An 18,637-nucleotide genomic window follows, 5' to 3' on the forward strand; every position below is an offset into this window, starting at 1 on the left:
TACTTTGTGGTAGAAGATAATTGTAGTAAATATTTTTTTACTTCAGAAGATTTTTTACTTCGTAGAGAGGAGGATACCAGGTCCATAATTTAGTGTAAGTTGCCTTCTTCTTTTCTTAGGATGTAGAACAAGCATGCATTGCCACATTTGTGAATAGATTTTCCGTTGAAATGCTATTACCTCCTAGTGTTTTTCCTTTCTTGCCCCCCCCCCCCCCCCCCCCCCCTATGGATTTATACACCTAATTTGGCATTACATAGTGGTATAAATTAGGATAGACAGCTAGTCACCACATAGAGGAGGAGGTGTTGAGCAGCGGACCTAAAAATAGAATTCGTCAGGGTTTCGACTTCCTCTCGTCGTGCTTGGAAATAAGAAATGTGATCCCCACTATTCTCCTCAACTCTCTCACAGTCATACTTTGTGGCCCACTCAGTCTACAAAATATCCTTTTCTGTCCCTATTCCAACACTGCTACAAAATGTCTCATATTTCCACAAAACAAAAAAATCAAACAGTAGAAAATCCAGGATGGAATGTAACGGTATTATGAAAAGGATAGTTGCTACTCACCATATAGTGGAAATGCTGAGTTAATAGGGGACAGACAGATACACACACACTCACGCAAACGTAACTGTGAGAGTTGTGTGTGTGTGTGTGGGGGGGGGGGGGGGGGGGGGGGGGGGGGGGGGGTCTATTTTTGACAAAAGCCTTTGTTTACCAAAAATTTATTTTGTGACAGTCTTTTTGTCGTGTCTATCTGTGACTCATCATCTCTGCTATATGGTGAGTAGCAACTATCCTTTCCACAATATTCTTACAATCCTGCAAAAGACCTAGATGCAAGCTCTGTCACACACATACTACCACTATCAGCTACTCCAGGCCTGTCACTGCCATTTCCTGTCCCTTCAAAGACAGGGCCACCTGTGAAAGGAGCTATGTGGTCTACTAACTGAGCTGCAACCACTTTGTGGCATTCTGCATGGGCACGACCACTGACAAACTGTCGGTCCACTTGAATGAACACTGCTGAACTGTGCCCAAGAGACAGACAGACCACCCATTTGCTGAGCATGCTGCCCAACAAGATTTGATTGACTTCAGTGACTGCTCCGTGGTCCATGCCATTCAGATTCTTCCCAGTAACTTCAGCTTTTCTGAATTCGCTTAACGGATCTGTTCTTACAACATATCCTTCATTCTCACAACCTAGTTCCTATCCTCACTTGCCATATCGCCTTCCCTGCTTTCACTTCAGCCTCACACACACCTACCCCACAATGCACCTGCACAGTCCTTTACCCTTCTCTGCTTCTCTTCTTTCCTTCTTTATTTCATTCAGCATGGCCTTCCTATGCTGCATCCAGCAACCCACCATCTCATCCTTGCACACTCCCATCATCTTCCTGAACCCCTTCCCTACTATCCCTCCCCCTTCCAGGCCATTGCCTCTTCTGTATCCCCACTACCAATCCCTGCTGAGAATACTACTCACACTAGTAACATCTAAGCACCCAGAGGACAGTGGACATGTGTATGTGAGCTGTGTGTGTATGAATGTGTGTGTGTTTTTTCATCTGTTGAAGGATTTTGTAACTTATCCAACAGTCTACTTTTAAATGTGCCTGCCGGGATCCTGTATGTAGTGGGCAGCAACTGTTCTAATTCATATTTTTCTTCCTGGATTTTCTTTTATTTAATTTCATTATTCACCATCATCACTGAGTGTTTTTCAACAAACAAGATAGAATGTGGGACTGGAATTCTTTGTGCTGCATCAACTGTGGTGAAATGGAATATTTGGAACCATCAAACACTATGAGATTTATACTTCAAATGGCATTAGGATATGATCAAAGCTGAAGGAGGAGTGGAGGAAGTAATTTTTTTGTAGGATGGGCTAAAGAATGAGACTCGAAGGGATGACAAATTGAATGACATGTTGCATGACTAAGAATAAATGTAATATTGCCCAAGACACATACAGAAACTGTAGGAGGAGATGAAGAATAAATAGGAATTGAGTGGAACTTTTTTTCTATTAATATTATGAAAGGGAAAGTTGCTACTCGCCATATAGTGGAGATACTTAGTCGCAGATAGGCACAACAAAAAGCTGTCACAAATAAAGCTTTCGGCCATTAAGGCCTTTGTCAGTCATAGATGACGTGTGTCTGTCATCTATTGTTGACAAAGGCCTTGATGGCCGAAAGCTTTATTTTTGACAGTCTTTTTGTTGTGCCTCTCTGCGACTCAGCGCCTCCACTGTATGGTGAGTAGCAACTTTCTTTTCCATAATATTATTACATTCCATCCTGGATTTTTCATCGTTTGTTTTTTTCCTAATAAAAAGAGTATTTTTATGACAATCAGTTCCAGTGAACAGATTACATCCCTGAGGCAGCTGCTGAAGCAAGTGATGTAAGGATCAGTTGTAGTGTTGATTATGGAGAGGTTTATCTCAAACACACCAGTTTACTAGCACTACCTGCACACATTTTTTTGGTGCCTGTCTATGTGAGAAGAAACCATGAGGGCTGTTCTGTAGAATACAGTCAGGACACACTAATAGTGTTGCACTCCATTAATGATCTAACATTTTATTTGAATCAGGAGGCAAAATTAATCCTTTTTAAGATGGTAAGGCATAGTTGTCAAGCTGATAAAAGAACCATCCGCAGGCAAATAGTAAATGAAATTTTTTTTTATTAAAGTTATTAATGGACTAGCTTTAAACTCTGAAAAAACATACACCATACAGTTTTTATTTCCTGTTTTTACTGGCATTTGGCCATCGCTCTACAGCCTTCCATCACATTTACATGGCCTCATTCTTGATGGTTATTCTGCTGTGCACTTCGTTTATTGCTATTTACAAAAAAAAATAGGGCATGAATAAATGACACTACTAGAGACTACTCACAAAGTAATTATACTATGATAATTAAAAAAGAAAACCATATCATAATAAAAAACTATACATCCTGTATACAGTCTACCTAGATAGTTAGATCACACATATTTGACTGATTGAATATCATACTTGATAATATATAGTAATTCCAATCCCAAAAAAAGCAGGTGTCGACAGATGTGAAAATTACCGAACTGTCAGTTTAATAAGCCACGGCTGCAAAACACTGACACAAATTCTTTACAGACTAATGGAAAAACTAATAGAAGCCGACCTCGGAGAAGATCAGTTTGGATTCCGTAGAAATGTTTGAACACGTGAGGCAGTACTGACCCTACGACTTATCTTAGAAAATAGATTAAGGAAAGGCAAACCTACGTTTCTAGCATTTGTAGATTTAGAGAAAGCTTTTGACAATGTTGACTGGAGTACTCTCTTTCAAATTCTGAAGGTGGCAGGGGTAAAATACTGGGAGCGAAAGCCTATTTACAATTTGTACAGAAACCAGATGACAGTTATAAGAGTCGAGGGGCATGAAAGGGAAGCAGTGGTGGGTAAGGGAGTGATACAGGGTTGTAGCCTATCCCTGATGTTATTCAATCTGTATATTGAGCAAGCAGTAAAGGAAACAAAAGAAAAATTCAGAGGAGAAGAAATAAAAATTTTGAGGTTCGCCGATGACATTGTAATTCTGTCAGTCTAGTAGTTCTCGTAACATGCAAAGATCAGCACATTCCTCAAACTGGGGAACTATCAAGAATGGGGTTCCACAAGGGTCAGTCTTGGGTCCTTTGTTGTTCTTATTATATATTAATGACTTGCCATTCTATATTCATGAAGAGGCAAAGTTAGTTCTCTTTGCTGATGATACAAGTATAGTAATCACACCTGAGAAACAAGAATTAACTGATGAAATTGTCAATACTGTCTTTCAGAAAATTACTAAGTGGTTCCTTGTAAACGGACTCTCACTGAATTTTGATAAGACACAGTACATACAGTTCCGTACAGTGAATGGTATGACGCCATTAATAAATATAGACCTTAATCAGAAGCATATAGCTAAGGTAGAATATTCCAAATTTTTAGGTATGTCCATTGATGAGAGATTAAATTGGAAGAAACACATTGATGATCTGCTGAAACGTTTGAGTTCAGCTACTTATGCAATAAGGGTCATTGCAAATTTTGGTGATAAACATCTTAGTAAATTAGCTTACTACGCCTATTTTCACTCATTGCTTTCATATGGCATCATATTTTGGGGTAATTCATCACTGAGGAATAAAGTATTTATTGCACAAAAGCGTGTAATCAGAATAATAGCTGGAGTCCACCCAAGATCATCCTGCAGACATTTATTTAAGGATCTAGGGATATTCACAGTAGCTTCTCAGTATATATACTCTCTTATGAAATTTGTTATTAACAACCAAACCCAATTCAAAAGTAATAGCAGAGTGCATAACTACAATACTAGGAGAAAGGACGATCTTCACTATTCAAGATTAAATCTAACTTTGGCACAGAAAGGGGTGAATTATACTGGCACTAAAGTCTTTGGTCACTTACCAAATAGTATCAAAAGTCTGACAGATAACCAACAAGTATTTAAGAAGAAATTAAAAGAATTTCTGAATGACAACTCCTTCTACTCCATAGAGGAATTTTTAGATATAAATTAAGAAAAAAAAGAAAAAAAAAAAAAAAAACAAAACAAAAATATTAAAAAAATAAAAAATAATAAAAATAAAAATAAAGAAAAACAAAAAAAAACACAAAAAAATAAAGTTGTTATATTAACTTAAGTATGTTGTTAAATTAACCTAATTATGTCATGTATTGGAAAATTCGACTCGTTCCACATCATTACGAAATATCGTATTCATGATCCATGGAACTAGTATTAATCTAATCTAATCTAAAGACAGAGCAAAGGACCTGGAAGAGCAGTTGAACGGAGTGGACAGTGTCTTGAAAGAAGGATGATATAAGATAAACATCAACAGAAGCAAAATGAGGATAATGGAATGTAGTCGAATTAAATTAGATTAGGAAATGAGAGACTTAAAGTAGTAAATTAGTTTTGCTATTTGGTGAGCAAAATAACTGATGATGGTCGAAGTAGAGAGGATATAAAATGTGGATTGGCAATGGCAAGGAAAGCGTTTCTGAAGAAGAGAAATTTGTTAACATTGAGTATAGATTTAAGTGTCAGGAAGTCGTTTCTGAAAGTATTTGTATGGAGTATAGCCATGTATGGAAGTGAAACATGGACGATAAATAGTTTAGACAAGAAGAGAATAGAAGCTTTTGAAATGTGGTGCTACAGAAGAATGCTGAAGATTTTATGGGTAGATCACATAACTAATGGGGAGGTATTGAATAGAATTGTAGAGAAGAGAAATTTGTGGCACAACTTGACTAGAAGGAGGGATCGGTTGGTAGGGCATATTCTGAGACATCAAGGGATCATCAATTTAGTATTGGAGGGCAGCGTGGAGGGTAAAAATCGTAGAGGGAGACCAATACACTAAATAGATTCAGAAGGATGTAGGTTGCAGTAGGTACTGGGAGATGAAGAAGCTTGCACAGGATAGAGTAGCATGGAGAGCTTCATCAAACCAGTCTCTGGACTGAAGAACACAACAACAACAAGATTTCATAATAGTTCACTCTTCCGGGTCGACAGCAACACTGCAGCCATTGTTGGTATGGGAACCTTTACATTAACCATAGCTTGGATAAAAGATTTTTGTTGTGTCTTGCATCTGGTACACAATAGTAGTAAATGGTTCATGTCCCCTTCTTCATTGCATATGTCACATAATGTAGATTCCTTCAATCATATTCCTTCAATCCTACTCAGAGCAGATGGTTTGGAAATTCTGCTATGATTTAGGCGCACGGTTGTAATGGTTGTTATGAGTCACCTGCTTCTATTCCAATTTGTAAACCAAGGAAATGATGTTTTTGCTCAGATTACAGCTGGATGGGGAGCCCTTCTTGGCATCTCACATTTTCATTGATGAAGCTCAAGTCTTACAGATTTGTACTGGCAAAACTACTCCATCTACTATAAATGTACTTTGCCAGTTATAAATAGGATAGAAAGTTCGAAGAACTTAGGTGTGCATATTGATGAAAATGTAAACTGGATAAGCCATATAGTAGAGCTTGAACTACACTGCTTACAAAAATTTTGGAATGCTTGTACAGTTTTATCACTTTCTTAAGTTACGGTGGCACTCAACATCTTAACTGGAGAAATGTGATGTCTCCCCAACACAGATTTCTCTCAAATAATGTTATGCAATTCAGCATAATCTAACTTGTTCCCATCATCGTTTACTTGAAACCCTTCCTTCACATTGATAATTGCTGGTTTTTTGTTGGATATTTCTTTTCTTTCGGTTTATTCATACTACCTGTCACATCTTTTACTTTTTACATAAGAATTCTCCATTGTTCCTTTGTTTGTCTGTACTTCATTTTCTAAGCTGCTGAACTTATTATTTAATTTAATGTGATACACTTCCTCATTCTTAAATATTTTCAGCATTTCTGAGTCCCTCTCTGATGAATCTGTTTCTTTTTGATTTCATGTATTTTTGATCTTCATTGAACGAGTCCATAATTACTTGTTTTTTAAAAGTGGCATAGGACTGTCAGAACCTGTACAATTTCTGTTTTGTTTGATGATGTATAGGGAGTCTTATTTGTAGTTCCAATTGTTGGTTCTTGCCAAGCCCATTTTCTGTTTGTTTTGTTGTGACATAATATGTTAAGTTCTTACATATGGACCTTCTTGGCAAATTCTGCTGAAATGTGACCTCTGTTACGCTTGATATCATATTAAAAGTTTCCCACTGAAGAAACATTCTTTTAATTTTGATCATATTTTGTCTTTGAAATCTGCGATTATTGACTTGCAATGAGATTTTCTGTCATAAGTCATCATCTGTAATTTTTTTTTATTTATAGAGGTCTATCCCATCATCGGAAATCATATACTTGAATAGACTTGAATTAGACTAGTGGAATATTTATTATTTATTATTATAATAAGCCGTGCTGTTCTATCCAACATTACGTCATTATATGTAATTTTGTTTTTAATTTATTTGTTTACATTAAAGATGACGCTTCATAGCAAATCACATGCCTGATATCAATTCTGTTATGTCTTCAGTTTTTCACTACACTTCTCATAACTTGGCATTTGATGTAAACCTGTCTTTGGATCTGTAATTTATTACTTCAAAATAAAAAGTGGTAGAAACATTGAATGTCTTAATTTTATTATTGATTTAGCCAAATATTGGGTAGCGAGGTGGGCTGCAGAAGTAGGTGGTCACAGGCCATGCCATGAAGCTGCTACTTCCAGTGCTCTTGTACCTGGGACAGAATACCATTGTCCTGGGATTTCACATGTCAGCATGGTCTTCGACAACTATAATCATAGTAAACTAGCTTGTCAGGACCTAAAGAGACTGGCAAGACATGTGAACAATACTAAACCTCAGCAGAGCTATGCTCACAACAGTGTCAGCTCACAATTAAGTAATTCTAAATCTTATAGTTTGGGATCAGCGTTAATTCACACGATAATCATGTGTAAGGAGAAACCTCTTGTCAGTTATGTCACTTAAGAGTATGTCATTCCTTGTGTAATTTATAATACATGTAGACTGTAGGGTAGCAAACTATGCCTCACCACGTTGACTGCATTGTGGATTGATTAACAGCCCATCCATATTTCTTCCCAGTAGAACAATTCATCAATAATCACCTTATGGTTACTAACAACTGTGTGGTATGAATGTCTGATTTGGACATTGGGAATTACTGTGCCAGTTCCTTAATGCTTACGGAGATAGAATTAATGATTCTCCTCCCATCTCTATGAGCCACACTCTGACTCTACTTCTTAAAGATAAGTAATAATGTAGGGAAAGACAGATTGCTACTTACCATAAAGAAGACATGCTAAGTTGCAGACAGTCACAATTAAAAGGCACTTACATAAAGCTTTTGGCCACAGCCTTCATCAGAAAAAGAGAAACTTGCACCATTCATACACACAAGCAAGCACTCCTCAGGCACACATGACCGCCAACTCCAGCATCTCATGCCGGAATGCAGCTATCATGTGAGATGCAAGGCGTGGAGGGGGCAGGAAAGGGGGAAGGATAGTAATGTACAAGTGGGGAGAGAGACGAACTCTGTCTGGTTCGCCTCGAAGCAGTAGTAGTTGTGGGTTAGTATAAAGTTAGTAAGGTATATGAGGAATGAGTTAGTGGGCTTGGAGTCTGAAGGATGTTGGGAAAGCTAGTGTTCAATGACGTGTGTAGGGATCCAGGAGATGAAGGGGTGGGGATGGTGGAGAGTCGGCGAAGAAAGTGGGTGTTGTCTTTGACATGGGAGGCTAGATAATGAGTAATTGGTTGGAGGTGTTGGTCAATGAGGGACAAAACTCTTTCAGGGGGGTCACAATAACTAGCCACAAAGGGGCATCAAAGATTGTCAGGTTTGTGGATTTGGGGAGCCTACTTGTCACTGTTGACGCCACCTCCCTATACACCAACATCCCTCATGTCCATGGTCTTACCTCCATTGAACACTACCTTTCCCTACATCCTTCAGGCTCCAAGCCCACAAACTCATTCCTCATACAGCTTACTAACTTTATCCTAACTCACAACGACTTCTCCTTTGAGGGAAGGTATACAAACAGATCCACAGCACAACCATGGGCACCTGCATGGCACCCATGTATGCCAACCTTCTTATGGCCCATCTGGAGGACACATTCCTAGCCTCCCACAATGCCAAACTCCGGTCTGGTTCAGGTTCATTGATGATGTCTTCATGACCTGGACTCAGGACCAAGAAAGCCTTTCTTTTTTGATTCACAACCTCGACATCTTCTCTCCCATCCACTTCACGTAGTCCTCCCCAACCGAGCATTGTTGACCTCCTCCTCTCTGATGGCTCCATCTGCAGCTCTGTCCACATTAAACCCACCAACCACCAACAGTACATGCATTTCAACAGCTGTCATTACTTCTACGCCAAAAAATCCTTCCCATACAGCCTGGACAACAGGAGACGGCATATCTGCAATGTCAAGAACTGTCTTGCTCAGTATGCTGAGGGTCTCACCAAGGTCTTCACAGATAGACACTATCCCCCGAGATCTAGTCCGCAAGCAGATCTCCCATGCCATTTCCCCTCCCCCCTCCCCCAATCATCCCACCATCCTCAAGAACCAGGCACAAAGGAGTTTGTATGTGTTGGGGCGAGGGGGGAGGGTGGTCAGTGAGAAAAAGTTTCCTAAGGGTTTGAAATTATGTGTAAAGGTTGCTGGAAGCATCTAAGGGCTCTCATTTTCAAATATTGGATATGAATAAAGTGCTGATATTTGTGCATCGTCGGTTACATTGTTTACAATTTCTAACCATAGTAGTCGACTTGCGTGTTAAACTTTTAGCATAGGATCATACTTCATAATGAGTTATGAATAGATTATCATGGCAATTTAATTTTTTAATTTCATCAGTAATCAAGTGAAATGTTGAAAATCAAATTTTTGTTTCTCCTGGAAGCTGTTAGTCAGGCAACTTGCAGCTGCTACCAGGTGATATGCTGCCAGACGTGGAGTATGTGCACTGTTGAAATTTTGGCATGTCTTACTAACATAGATTTCTCCTGCTTAGTATGACACATCTCCTTCACCAGCTACTGCTGCATGTATGCTGCTACCTATTTTCAGTGCATTCTTTGCGCTAACTTGCTTCTTCCTTGAGACAGATTGCTTCCAGTGGGATATATACCACAGTCTCTGGTCTAGTTATAACTACATCTACATCCATACTCCGCAAGCCACCTGACGGTGTGTGGCGGAGGGTACTTTGAGTACCTCTATCGGTTCTCCCTTCTATTCCAGTCTTGTATTGTTCGTGGAAAGAAAGATTGACGGTATGCCTCTGTGTGGGCTCTAATCTCTCTGATTTTATCCTTATGGTCTCTTCGCGAGATATACGTAGGAGGGAGCAATATACTGCTTGACTCCTCGGTGAAGGTATGTTCTCGAAACTTCAACAAATGCCCATACCAAGCTACTAAGCGTCTCTCCTTCAGAGCCTTCCACTGGACTTTATCTGCCATCTCTGTAACACTTTCTAAATGATCCTGTAATGAAGCGTGCTGCTCTCTGTTGGGTCTTCTCTCTCTCTTCTATCAACCCTATCCGGTACGGATCCCACACTGGTGAGCAATATTCAAGTAGTGGGGTGAACAAGTGTACTGTAACCTACTTCCTTTGTTTTCGGATTGCATTTCCTTAGGATCCATCCAGTGAATCTCAGTCTGGCATCTGCTTTACCGGCGATCAACTTTATATGATCATTCCATTTTAAATCACTCCTAATGCCCACTCCAAGATAATTTATGGAATTAACTGCTTCCAGTTGCTGACCTGCTATATTGTAGCTAAATGTTAAAGGACCTTTCTTTCTATCTATTCGCAGCACATTACACTTGTCTACATTGAGATTCAATTGCCATTCCCTGCACCATGCGTCAATTTGTTGCAGATCCTCCTGCATTTCAGTTCAATTTTCCATTGTTACAACCTCTTGATGGACTACAGCATTATCTGCAAAAAGCCTCAGTGAACTACTGATGTTATCCACAAGATCGTTTATGTATATTGTGAATAACAACGGTCCTACAACACTCCCCTGCGGCACACCTGAAATCACTCTTACTTCGGAAGACTTCTCTCCATTGAGAATGACATGCTGCGTTCTGTTATCTAGGAACTCTTCAATCCAATCACACAATTGGTCTGATAGTCCATATGCTCTTACTTTGTTCATTAAACAACTGTGGGGAACTGTATCGAACGCCTTGCAGAAGTCAAGAAACATGGCATCTATCTGGGAACCCGTGTCTATGGCCCTCTGAGTCTCGTGGACGAATAGCATGAGATGGGTTTCACATTATCGTCTTTTTCAAAACCCATGCTGATTCCTACAGAGTAGATTTCTAGTCTCCAGAAAAGTAATTATACTCGAACATAATACATGTTCCAAAATTCTACAACTGATCGACATTAGAGATATAGGTCTATAGTTCTGCACATCTGTTCAGCGTCCCTTCTTGAAAATGGGGATGATCTGTGCCCTTTTCCAATCCTTTGGTACGCTACACTCTTCTAGAGACCTATGGTACACTGCTGCGAGAAGGGGGGCAAGTTCCTTCGCGTACTCTGTGTAAAATCGAACTGGTATCCCATCAGGTCCAGCAGCCTTTCCTCTTTTGAGCGATTTTAATTGTTTTTCTATCCCTCTGTCATCTATTTCAATATCTACCATTTTGTCATCTGTGTGACAATCTAGAGAAGGAACAACAGTGCAGTCTTCCTCTGTGAAACAGCTTTTGAAAAAGACATTTAGTATTTCAGCCTTTTGTCTGTCATTCTCTATTTCAGTACCATTTTGGTCACAGAATGTTTGGACATTTTGTTTTGATCCACCTACCGCTTTGACATAATACCAAAATTTCTTAGGATTTTCTGCCAAGTCAGTACATAGAACTTTACTTTCGAATTCATTGAACACCTCTCGCATAGCCCTCCTCACACTACATTTCGCTTCGCGTAATTTTTGTTTGTCTGCTAGGCTTTGGCTATGCTTATGTTTGCTGTGAAGTTCCCATTGCTTCCACAGCAGTTTTCTAACTCGGTTGTTGTACCTCGGTGGCTCTTTTCCATCTCTTACGATCTTGCTTGGCACATACTCATCTAATGCATATTGTACGATGGCTTTGAACTTGGTCCACTCATACTCAACAGGCTTTCACAAGTACTGTAACTTTCAGTCATTTTTTTTTCCACTAAAACTTATTTTACTGTAAACTGTTTTGATGCAGATTCAGTTACACATGGTTTTCACTTTCATGGTGTGTCACCATAAGAACACAGATAATATGTTTCTTCAGTGACATATCAACTGTTGCTGTTACGACATGCAGTCTGGTGGCATCATGACTTCGGTTGTCTGTACATTATGTTTTATATGACACTTGTATATATTGCTTCTGTGTGTTTCTAAAGCTTAATTTGAGTTTCTGTTTCTTAGGGCACTGGTGTGCCTAAGGATCAAAATCTACAGTTGGCACTGGCTTTGTCAGTGTCAATGAAAGAGGCAGAACAATTAGAGTTAGAGAAAGAAGAAGATGCATTAATTGAAGCTGGTTTGGGAGAAGAAGTAATGGAGAGGCAGAAAAGCTTATTAGAGAAATTCGGTTTCACAAGCTCAAAACCACCATCATTGGACCCTGCAAATCCCAGAGCAGGTACGATACATCAGTAGCATTTTATGATATAGCTTTGTTATTAATACTGTATGAAAATTAAAGTGTAATAGAAAAACTGAAGTAGCAGGAAGCCTTATCTTCAACGTTACAGTATTATTACTTCTTAATACTGGTTACCACAGAGGTGACTTTGTTTTGATGTGATTCATATTCATGTATGGAATCTTTTGGAGTATTCGTTTGTGTTTCATTAGCAGACTGTTACTGGATAATCCAGTCAGCTGTTTTATTGGCATACTGTATATTGTTCACATTATTGTTTTGAAACTATTCCATTTCATCTTCAGATGTGGTTATAGCCGTCCAACTCAGACTGAAACACTGAAGTACTTAAAGAGATTCAAAACATAACAACATTGAAAATAAGTTGTGTTGTTGTAAACCTAAAATATGCCACTTTTTATGTGTTTTTACTAAGTCTTATTAGCACTTTGTTCAGTTATTTGTTGAAACTTTAAGACAGATCCTGTTGGGGTCCTAATACTGTCGAAATTGTTGTCTTGTATGTACAGCACTCAAAGTATGACATATTTTGTCTTAATGTATTATATATTTTGTATATTATACATTTTAGTAAATTTGTTGAATAGGCTAGAGCACTCAAAGTGAACATATGACAGATATGGAAAACAACATGGCAACTAAGGAAAACAACATGGCAACTAAGGCATCATATTGTTGAAAATTTACTACACTGGGAAAAAATATTTCAATTGCAAATATTATGATCAAATATATATAAATAAGATAAATGTTTCTTGGAAGTAAATGCACATTGAGTGTCTTAAAAACAAGTTCTGCACTGTAATAGACATCATGACTCACAGTTTGAACTAAAAAAATATTGATCATAAGTAAATTATAGCTAGAATTGGGAAGAAATGTATATAACTCAAGTAAAGATCTTGCTACACAGATGTAGTTTTTATTAGTAAACCTAAAAGGACTTGGCACGGAGAACAACTATTGGTTGCAAGGAAACAAATTTAGTGGCGTAAAACAAAAAAAAATATGCAGCTGTAATGGAGATTACAATACACAGTGTGAACTAGAAAAATATTTCAACCATGGAAACTCCAGGTAGGAATATCAACAATGTAGGAAAAGACAGATTGCTACTTACCGTAAAGAAGACACATCAAACTGTAGGCAGGCACAATTAAAAGATGCTCACATAAAGCTATTGGTCTCAGCCTACATCAGTAAAAGAGGTGCACGCACACGCACGCGTGCACACACACACACACACACACACACACACACACACACACACACACACACACACACACACAAAAAAGCAAGCCCATCTCAAGCACACCCACCTGCCAACTCCAGCATCTGAGACCAGTATGCATTCTGGCTAGAGAAGCTGGTGTTGGCAGCTGTGTGTGCATGAGGTGTGCTTGCTTCTGTTGTGTGTTGGGGGGGGGGGGGGGGGGGAGTAACAACCTGTCTTTTCCTACATTTTTGGTATTCCTACCTAGAAAAATATTTGTATATAAATTGAAGCTGGAGACTGTTGTACACAGCTTCAAATATAAGCTACTTTGAAAGAAAACAGGTTGAGTGCCTCATTTAAAAGCTGTACAGCTGTAGTAGATACATTGATAAACAATACGAACTAAAAGTAAACTATGTATCTCAAAGAAATCAAAACTAATATAAAAAAATGCACTTTAGCTAAATAGTGCAAGTGGAGATTGTGATATGCAGTTGTGAATAAACTAGTGACCCATCCCAGCTTGACATAGGTAACTCCAAGTATCTACAGCTGGGCAACTTGTCTGGTGTAACGGTAATTAAAACTGCTCTTATCAGCTTAATATCTGATACATCCTGCAGTACGGGTCAAATTGGAAGTCAGTAGGAAGTAGCACTGGCCTCCCAGTATTGGTAACCTGTGCTGACTCTTGGTAACAGAAGCTCGCACTGCCTCCAGGTAACAGTAGCTTTTGCTGGCCTGGTGCTGCAGTCGTGTAGCTTTATGTTATTCCTAGCATTTATGCCGTTCAGCACTGGATGACAATGACATCATTTTCACAGTAGTAGTGGACTTTGATTCATCATAGTTCAGCCAGTTTGCACAAAATGTTTATAAATTATACACACGAATCTTCCACTGGAATCAGTCTGTTAGTGAAAATCATATCAGAATTCTGAAGTTGTTCCTGAGATTAGCTCAAATATACAGACATAAACCACATCAGAGGACTTTAATTTGTATATTTATAGGCAGAAGAAGGTAAAAGATGGATGTATCAGCAGTATATGGAAACAGTTGTCACACAAGAACTTTAACAATTTATTGGAAAGGAAATTAACTAGGTGTCTTAAAAGAAACTACAGCTGTAGTGGGAACGAGACAATATTTTGTTTCTCTTATACAACAAAAATTAAAAGTATAATTTCTCAAGGGGGGGGGGGGGCATTGGAATTTAAAATGTGCTCCATGAAGTGAAATCATAGCAGCTCTTAGCATTATGTCACTAGTGAAAGCCAACAGTTAGTACTGTAAATTCCTCTTGAGCCCATTCATGTTGAAAATTTTAAAATTTTCCTACTGAATTGAATGTTTAAACAAATTTCAGGCTTGCAGCTGGTTGCCATTCAGTACATCCCATGATATTTTGACTGGGCACCTGCCTGTTATCCTTATGTGAGCCACAAAGACTGACGAGATGTCCTCCAATCCACAATATATGGCATGCTGCGACTATTATGCTCATGCGTCAAAATCAAGTTGACAAACAGACCACATTTCCCGATTGCAGTCTTCTCACTAGTGACACTGCAGATCTCAGCTGTCCTCTGGTTTACTGCTCACTGTGGCCATTGATTCACTCTGTCATCTTCGATTAGAGCAAATCATGGAGATGTTGGAGTTTCACGCACTGTCTAAGTGCTAGTTGCTGTCACAGTTCATCAAATTTTCCTCTAGGTGGACTTGTAGGGATTCTTTAACAATGGAGTCCCAAAAGGTGTTTCTTTGGTCAGGATCATTGTTTTCTCATACTCTGTTAAATGTCCACAAGAAATACAGTTTTTAGCAATAGTGGACTTACTTGGTTGCAAAAGTTGATTGCATCATTGGTGTTCAGTGTAGTGTTCTTCCACATTGTGTGTGTTCTGACCTACGTAAGCCATACCACATTGGCAAAGTATTTTGTAAATTCCAGCCTTCCACAATAACAAGCTGTCATTCAGTGATCCCAGGTCTGCAATCTTAGGTGGTGGACAGAAAACCACTTTCATCTGAAATTTATGGAGTATTCCTGCTATTTTAAACAAAATGTTGTACACAGAAGGAACAAAAGCTAAAGATTTTGTCAGCATGTTCTTCTCTTTATCCACTTTCTGGTTTTTGGTTTTAATTCATAGTGCCCTGTTAATCTGCCGGGTAGAATATCCATTTTGCCTGAATTCTGTCTTTAAGTGGGTGAGCTCTTAAGGCAAACTGTCTAGATCTGAAACTATGTGAGCTCTGCATACAAGTGTTTTACGCACACTCGTAGTTTGCAACGGGTGACAACAGTTTGATACTTGCAAATACAAATCAGTATGAGTAGGATTATGATAAACTGAATACCCCAGAGGACCGTCATTCTTCCATCCAACTAGGACATCCAAGAAAGACAATCATCTTCCTCTATTTCCAAAGTGAACTGAATGTTGTTATGAATGGAGTTGAGGTGATGATGAACTCCATTCATTTATTTTCTCCATGAGGCCACACTATGGAAGTATTGAAACTTGTCAATCCTGGCCATTTTATATTTCATGTTTCACTACCATTTTATTATCCATAGTGAAGAACCAGTCTTATTTTTATTGTGCTGCTACAACTAAACTTTGTTTCACTGAACTTGCCTCTCTATGCAAATGCAAGTTATTGCATATGATTATTATTAGTATATCCAGTTTTTGTTCAAACTGTGTCTAAAATGAATGTGATCTGAGAATGGTTACATTGACATCTGAAACTAGTCTAGTCATCATATTTTAATTTTTGTATGTGTATGTCACCTAAGCAATTAAACAATTTTTGAAATAAGATTTTTTACATTTTAACAAAATATACATACTCATGTAAACCAATCATAAGGATTGGCTAACTAATGAGAGGGGAACATATGAACATAAATATTCTGCAAAATAGCATTTATTCAGTTTCAGTTAAACTGAGTGCATGTTCAGTCAGAAAAAAATTGTTAATTTGCGATTGCTATCCTAGCACAGGAAAAATATTTAAGTAGCAGCATGCCTTTCTCAAGTCTGCTGTCAAAAACTTAACAGCCTAATTCTACTGAACTCTGCTATTGGAGTCCTTATTACTACTTCCATCTTGACTGCAGAACATTCAGTGTTTTCCCCACATTTATTTAATATAGATGAAATGGCCAGTGTCTTGCCGTTTGTTGACCATATGACTACTCGCTGCTCCAAGTCTATGCTTGTTCTTTGCTGCCCCCAAGTCCTTTCTAGTCTCTCACTACCAATCTTCTCTCCTGATTATTTTCCGTACCTCCTTCAGTAATTATGTACTTACCTTTCCTTAGAGTAAACTCTTCCCATTGGCTTCCTTGAAATGTTTTGCACTATTTTCTAACATTGTTGAACAAGTTCTTATACTGTGCATTTGCGAAGAAATCAGCGTCGAACTACATTCCCTTGTTTAGACCCTCTCAACTGGTGTTTTTATTTTGGCAGCAAAATTCATCAGCCGTGGTTAGTATTATTCTGGATAACTATTATCATATTGTAAATCCCATGACTGAAGCCACTACTCGTGAGTTGGCTGGAACATCAACAAGTCTTCTAGCCAGTTTAACTTGTAGTACTTGCTGAAGCTCTTGCAACAGGTGTTATTTGTAGGAAATAATCATTCCACCTCATTTCTATTTCTCACTGCACATGCACTTCTGAAATATGTATTCTATTACTTCATCTCGTATGTAATAAAACGACAATATTATGGAAAGGATAGATTGCTACTCACCATATGGCAGGAATATATGGTGAGTAGCAATCTATCCTTTTCATAATATTGTCAGTACTCCATCCTGGATTTGCCTTTGTTTGATATAGTAAAATGAGGTATTCTTGATGTTTCAAGATATTTCTACTTATGTAACCATTTTCTTGCCCTGTTTTGCTTGAGGTTGTCACTGAATAGTTACACTAACGTGTATAAGTTTTGTTCTTGTTTGGTAAAGTATTATGTGGGCAGCTAACCCCTTTATCGTCATGAACACTTTCCTTTACTTTTAAACTTTATCATCGTGAACACTTTCCTTTACTTTTAAACATGCAGTATTGTTGATGAACAATATCGTCTTTGACAATGTTCTCTACATAAACAGCGCAAAGTTCATAATTAGTAACAGTGCAGTGTTGTTTTTTTTTCACATCTGTGTATTTGCTTCAGTATCAATACTGTTGTTGTACAAACCGATGTAAGTTACTTTCTAGATAAAGTAAATGGTCTCTCTAAATATTTTATCATATTCAGCAAAAAGAAATGAAATTTCTGTTGCTGACTCATCAAAATTGCTTTCAGCTACAATTGCATGGGTGGGATCATACTTATTACGCAGTGGTAAAATTATTTATTTGGATAGATAAAAAAAATCTACTCACCAAGTGGCGCCAGAACACACACAAAAAAGACTGTTATGATTGGCAAGATTTTGCAGCCAATGGCTCCTTCTTCAAGCAGAAGAGTTGAAGGGGAAGGAAAAGGACTGGAGAGGTTGTTTTATTAAACAGTGGAGCATCCAAAGTGGTGGTTGGGATGGAATGCAAGCCCCAAGACTCCTGTTCCCTACTGATGTAACTTCCAAGGAGAAACATAATCTCTCCATTGTCATGGTGTCATTTTTGCTGCAGTTGCTGTTCGAGCCACATAATAAAGAACAAATATTATCAGACAGGTGTCTCTTATTGACATGATTCATATAGCAACAGTCTATCAGATTAGCATTGGTGCTGCTGGCACAAATAACTCATATTGCCAACAAATGAAATGGAACCCATGTTTTATGCTTCATACAGAGATCAAACTGATGTTGGAAGCTAGTGACTGCTATATGTTTTATATCATTGAAGTTGACGTCACTTTACAAATTGGCTGTGTGGTATTGGTATAGTTTACTGCAATTTACATAAGTTATCACACAAATATGATGTTAAAAATGAAATAGGTTAATAATGATACAATGGCTGCTACAATATTGTTTGATCCCAGAGGTTGGCGAGGGCTAAAGTAAAAATAGTATTTGTGTAAAGATTTTTCTGTTTCTCTTGACTGACGTCTAAAGCATATCTTTAAATGAA

At 38.3% G+C, this 18,637-nt stretch overlaps 1 protein-coding gene across 3 annotated transcripts in view; it reads left to right on the forward strand.

Annotated features, from left to right (window-relative positions):
* The window catches only part of LOC124802863, a 232,542-nt gene that overhangs the window by 86,492 nt on the left and 127,413 nt on the right, over positions 1-18,637 (forward strand). For 2 of the 3 annotated variants that reach the window (XM_047263901.1, XM_047263900.1), the window contains exon 4: positions 12,067-12,283. In XM_047263901.1, coding sequence (XP_047119857.1) covers positions 12,067-12,283 — 217 coding nt within the window. Of the gene's footprint in view, positions 1-10,981; positions 10,988-12,066; positions 12,284-18,637 lie in introns of those variants that run through there. The other variant, XM_047263902.1, reaches the window with a different exon arrangement.

This window comes from Schistocerca piceifrons, chromosome 6 (assembly GCF_021461385.2).
Source record: "Schistocerca piceifrons isolate TAMUIC-IGC-003096 chromosome 6, iqSchPice1.1, whole genome shotgun sequence".
NCBI classification, from domain to species: domain Eukaryota; kingdom Metazoa; phylum Arthropoda; class Insecta; order Orthoptera; family Acrididae; genus Schistocerca; species Schistocerca piceifrons.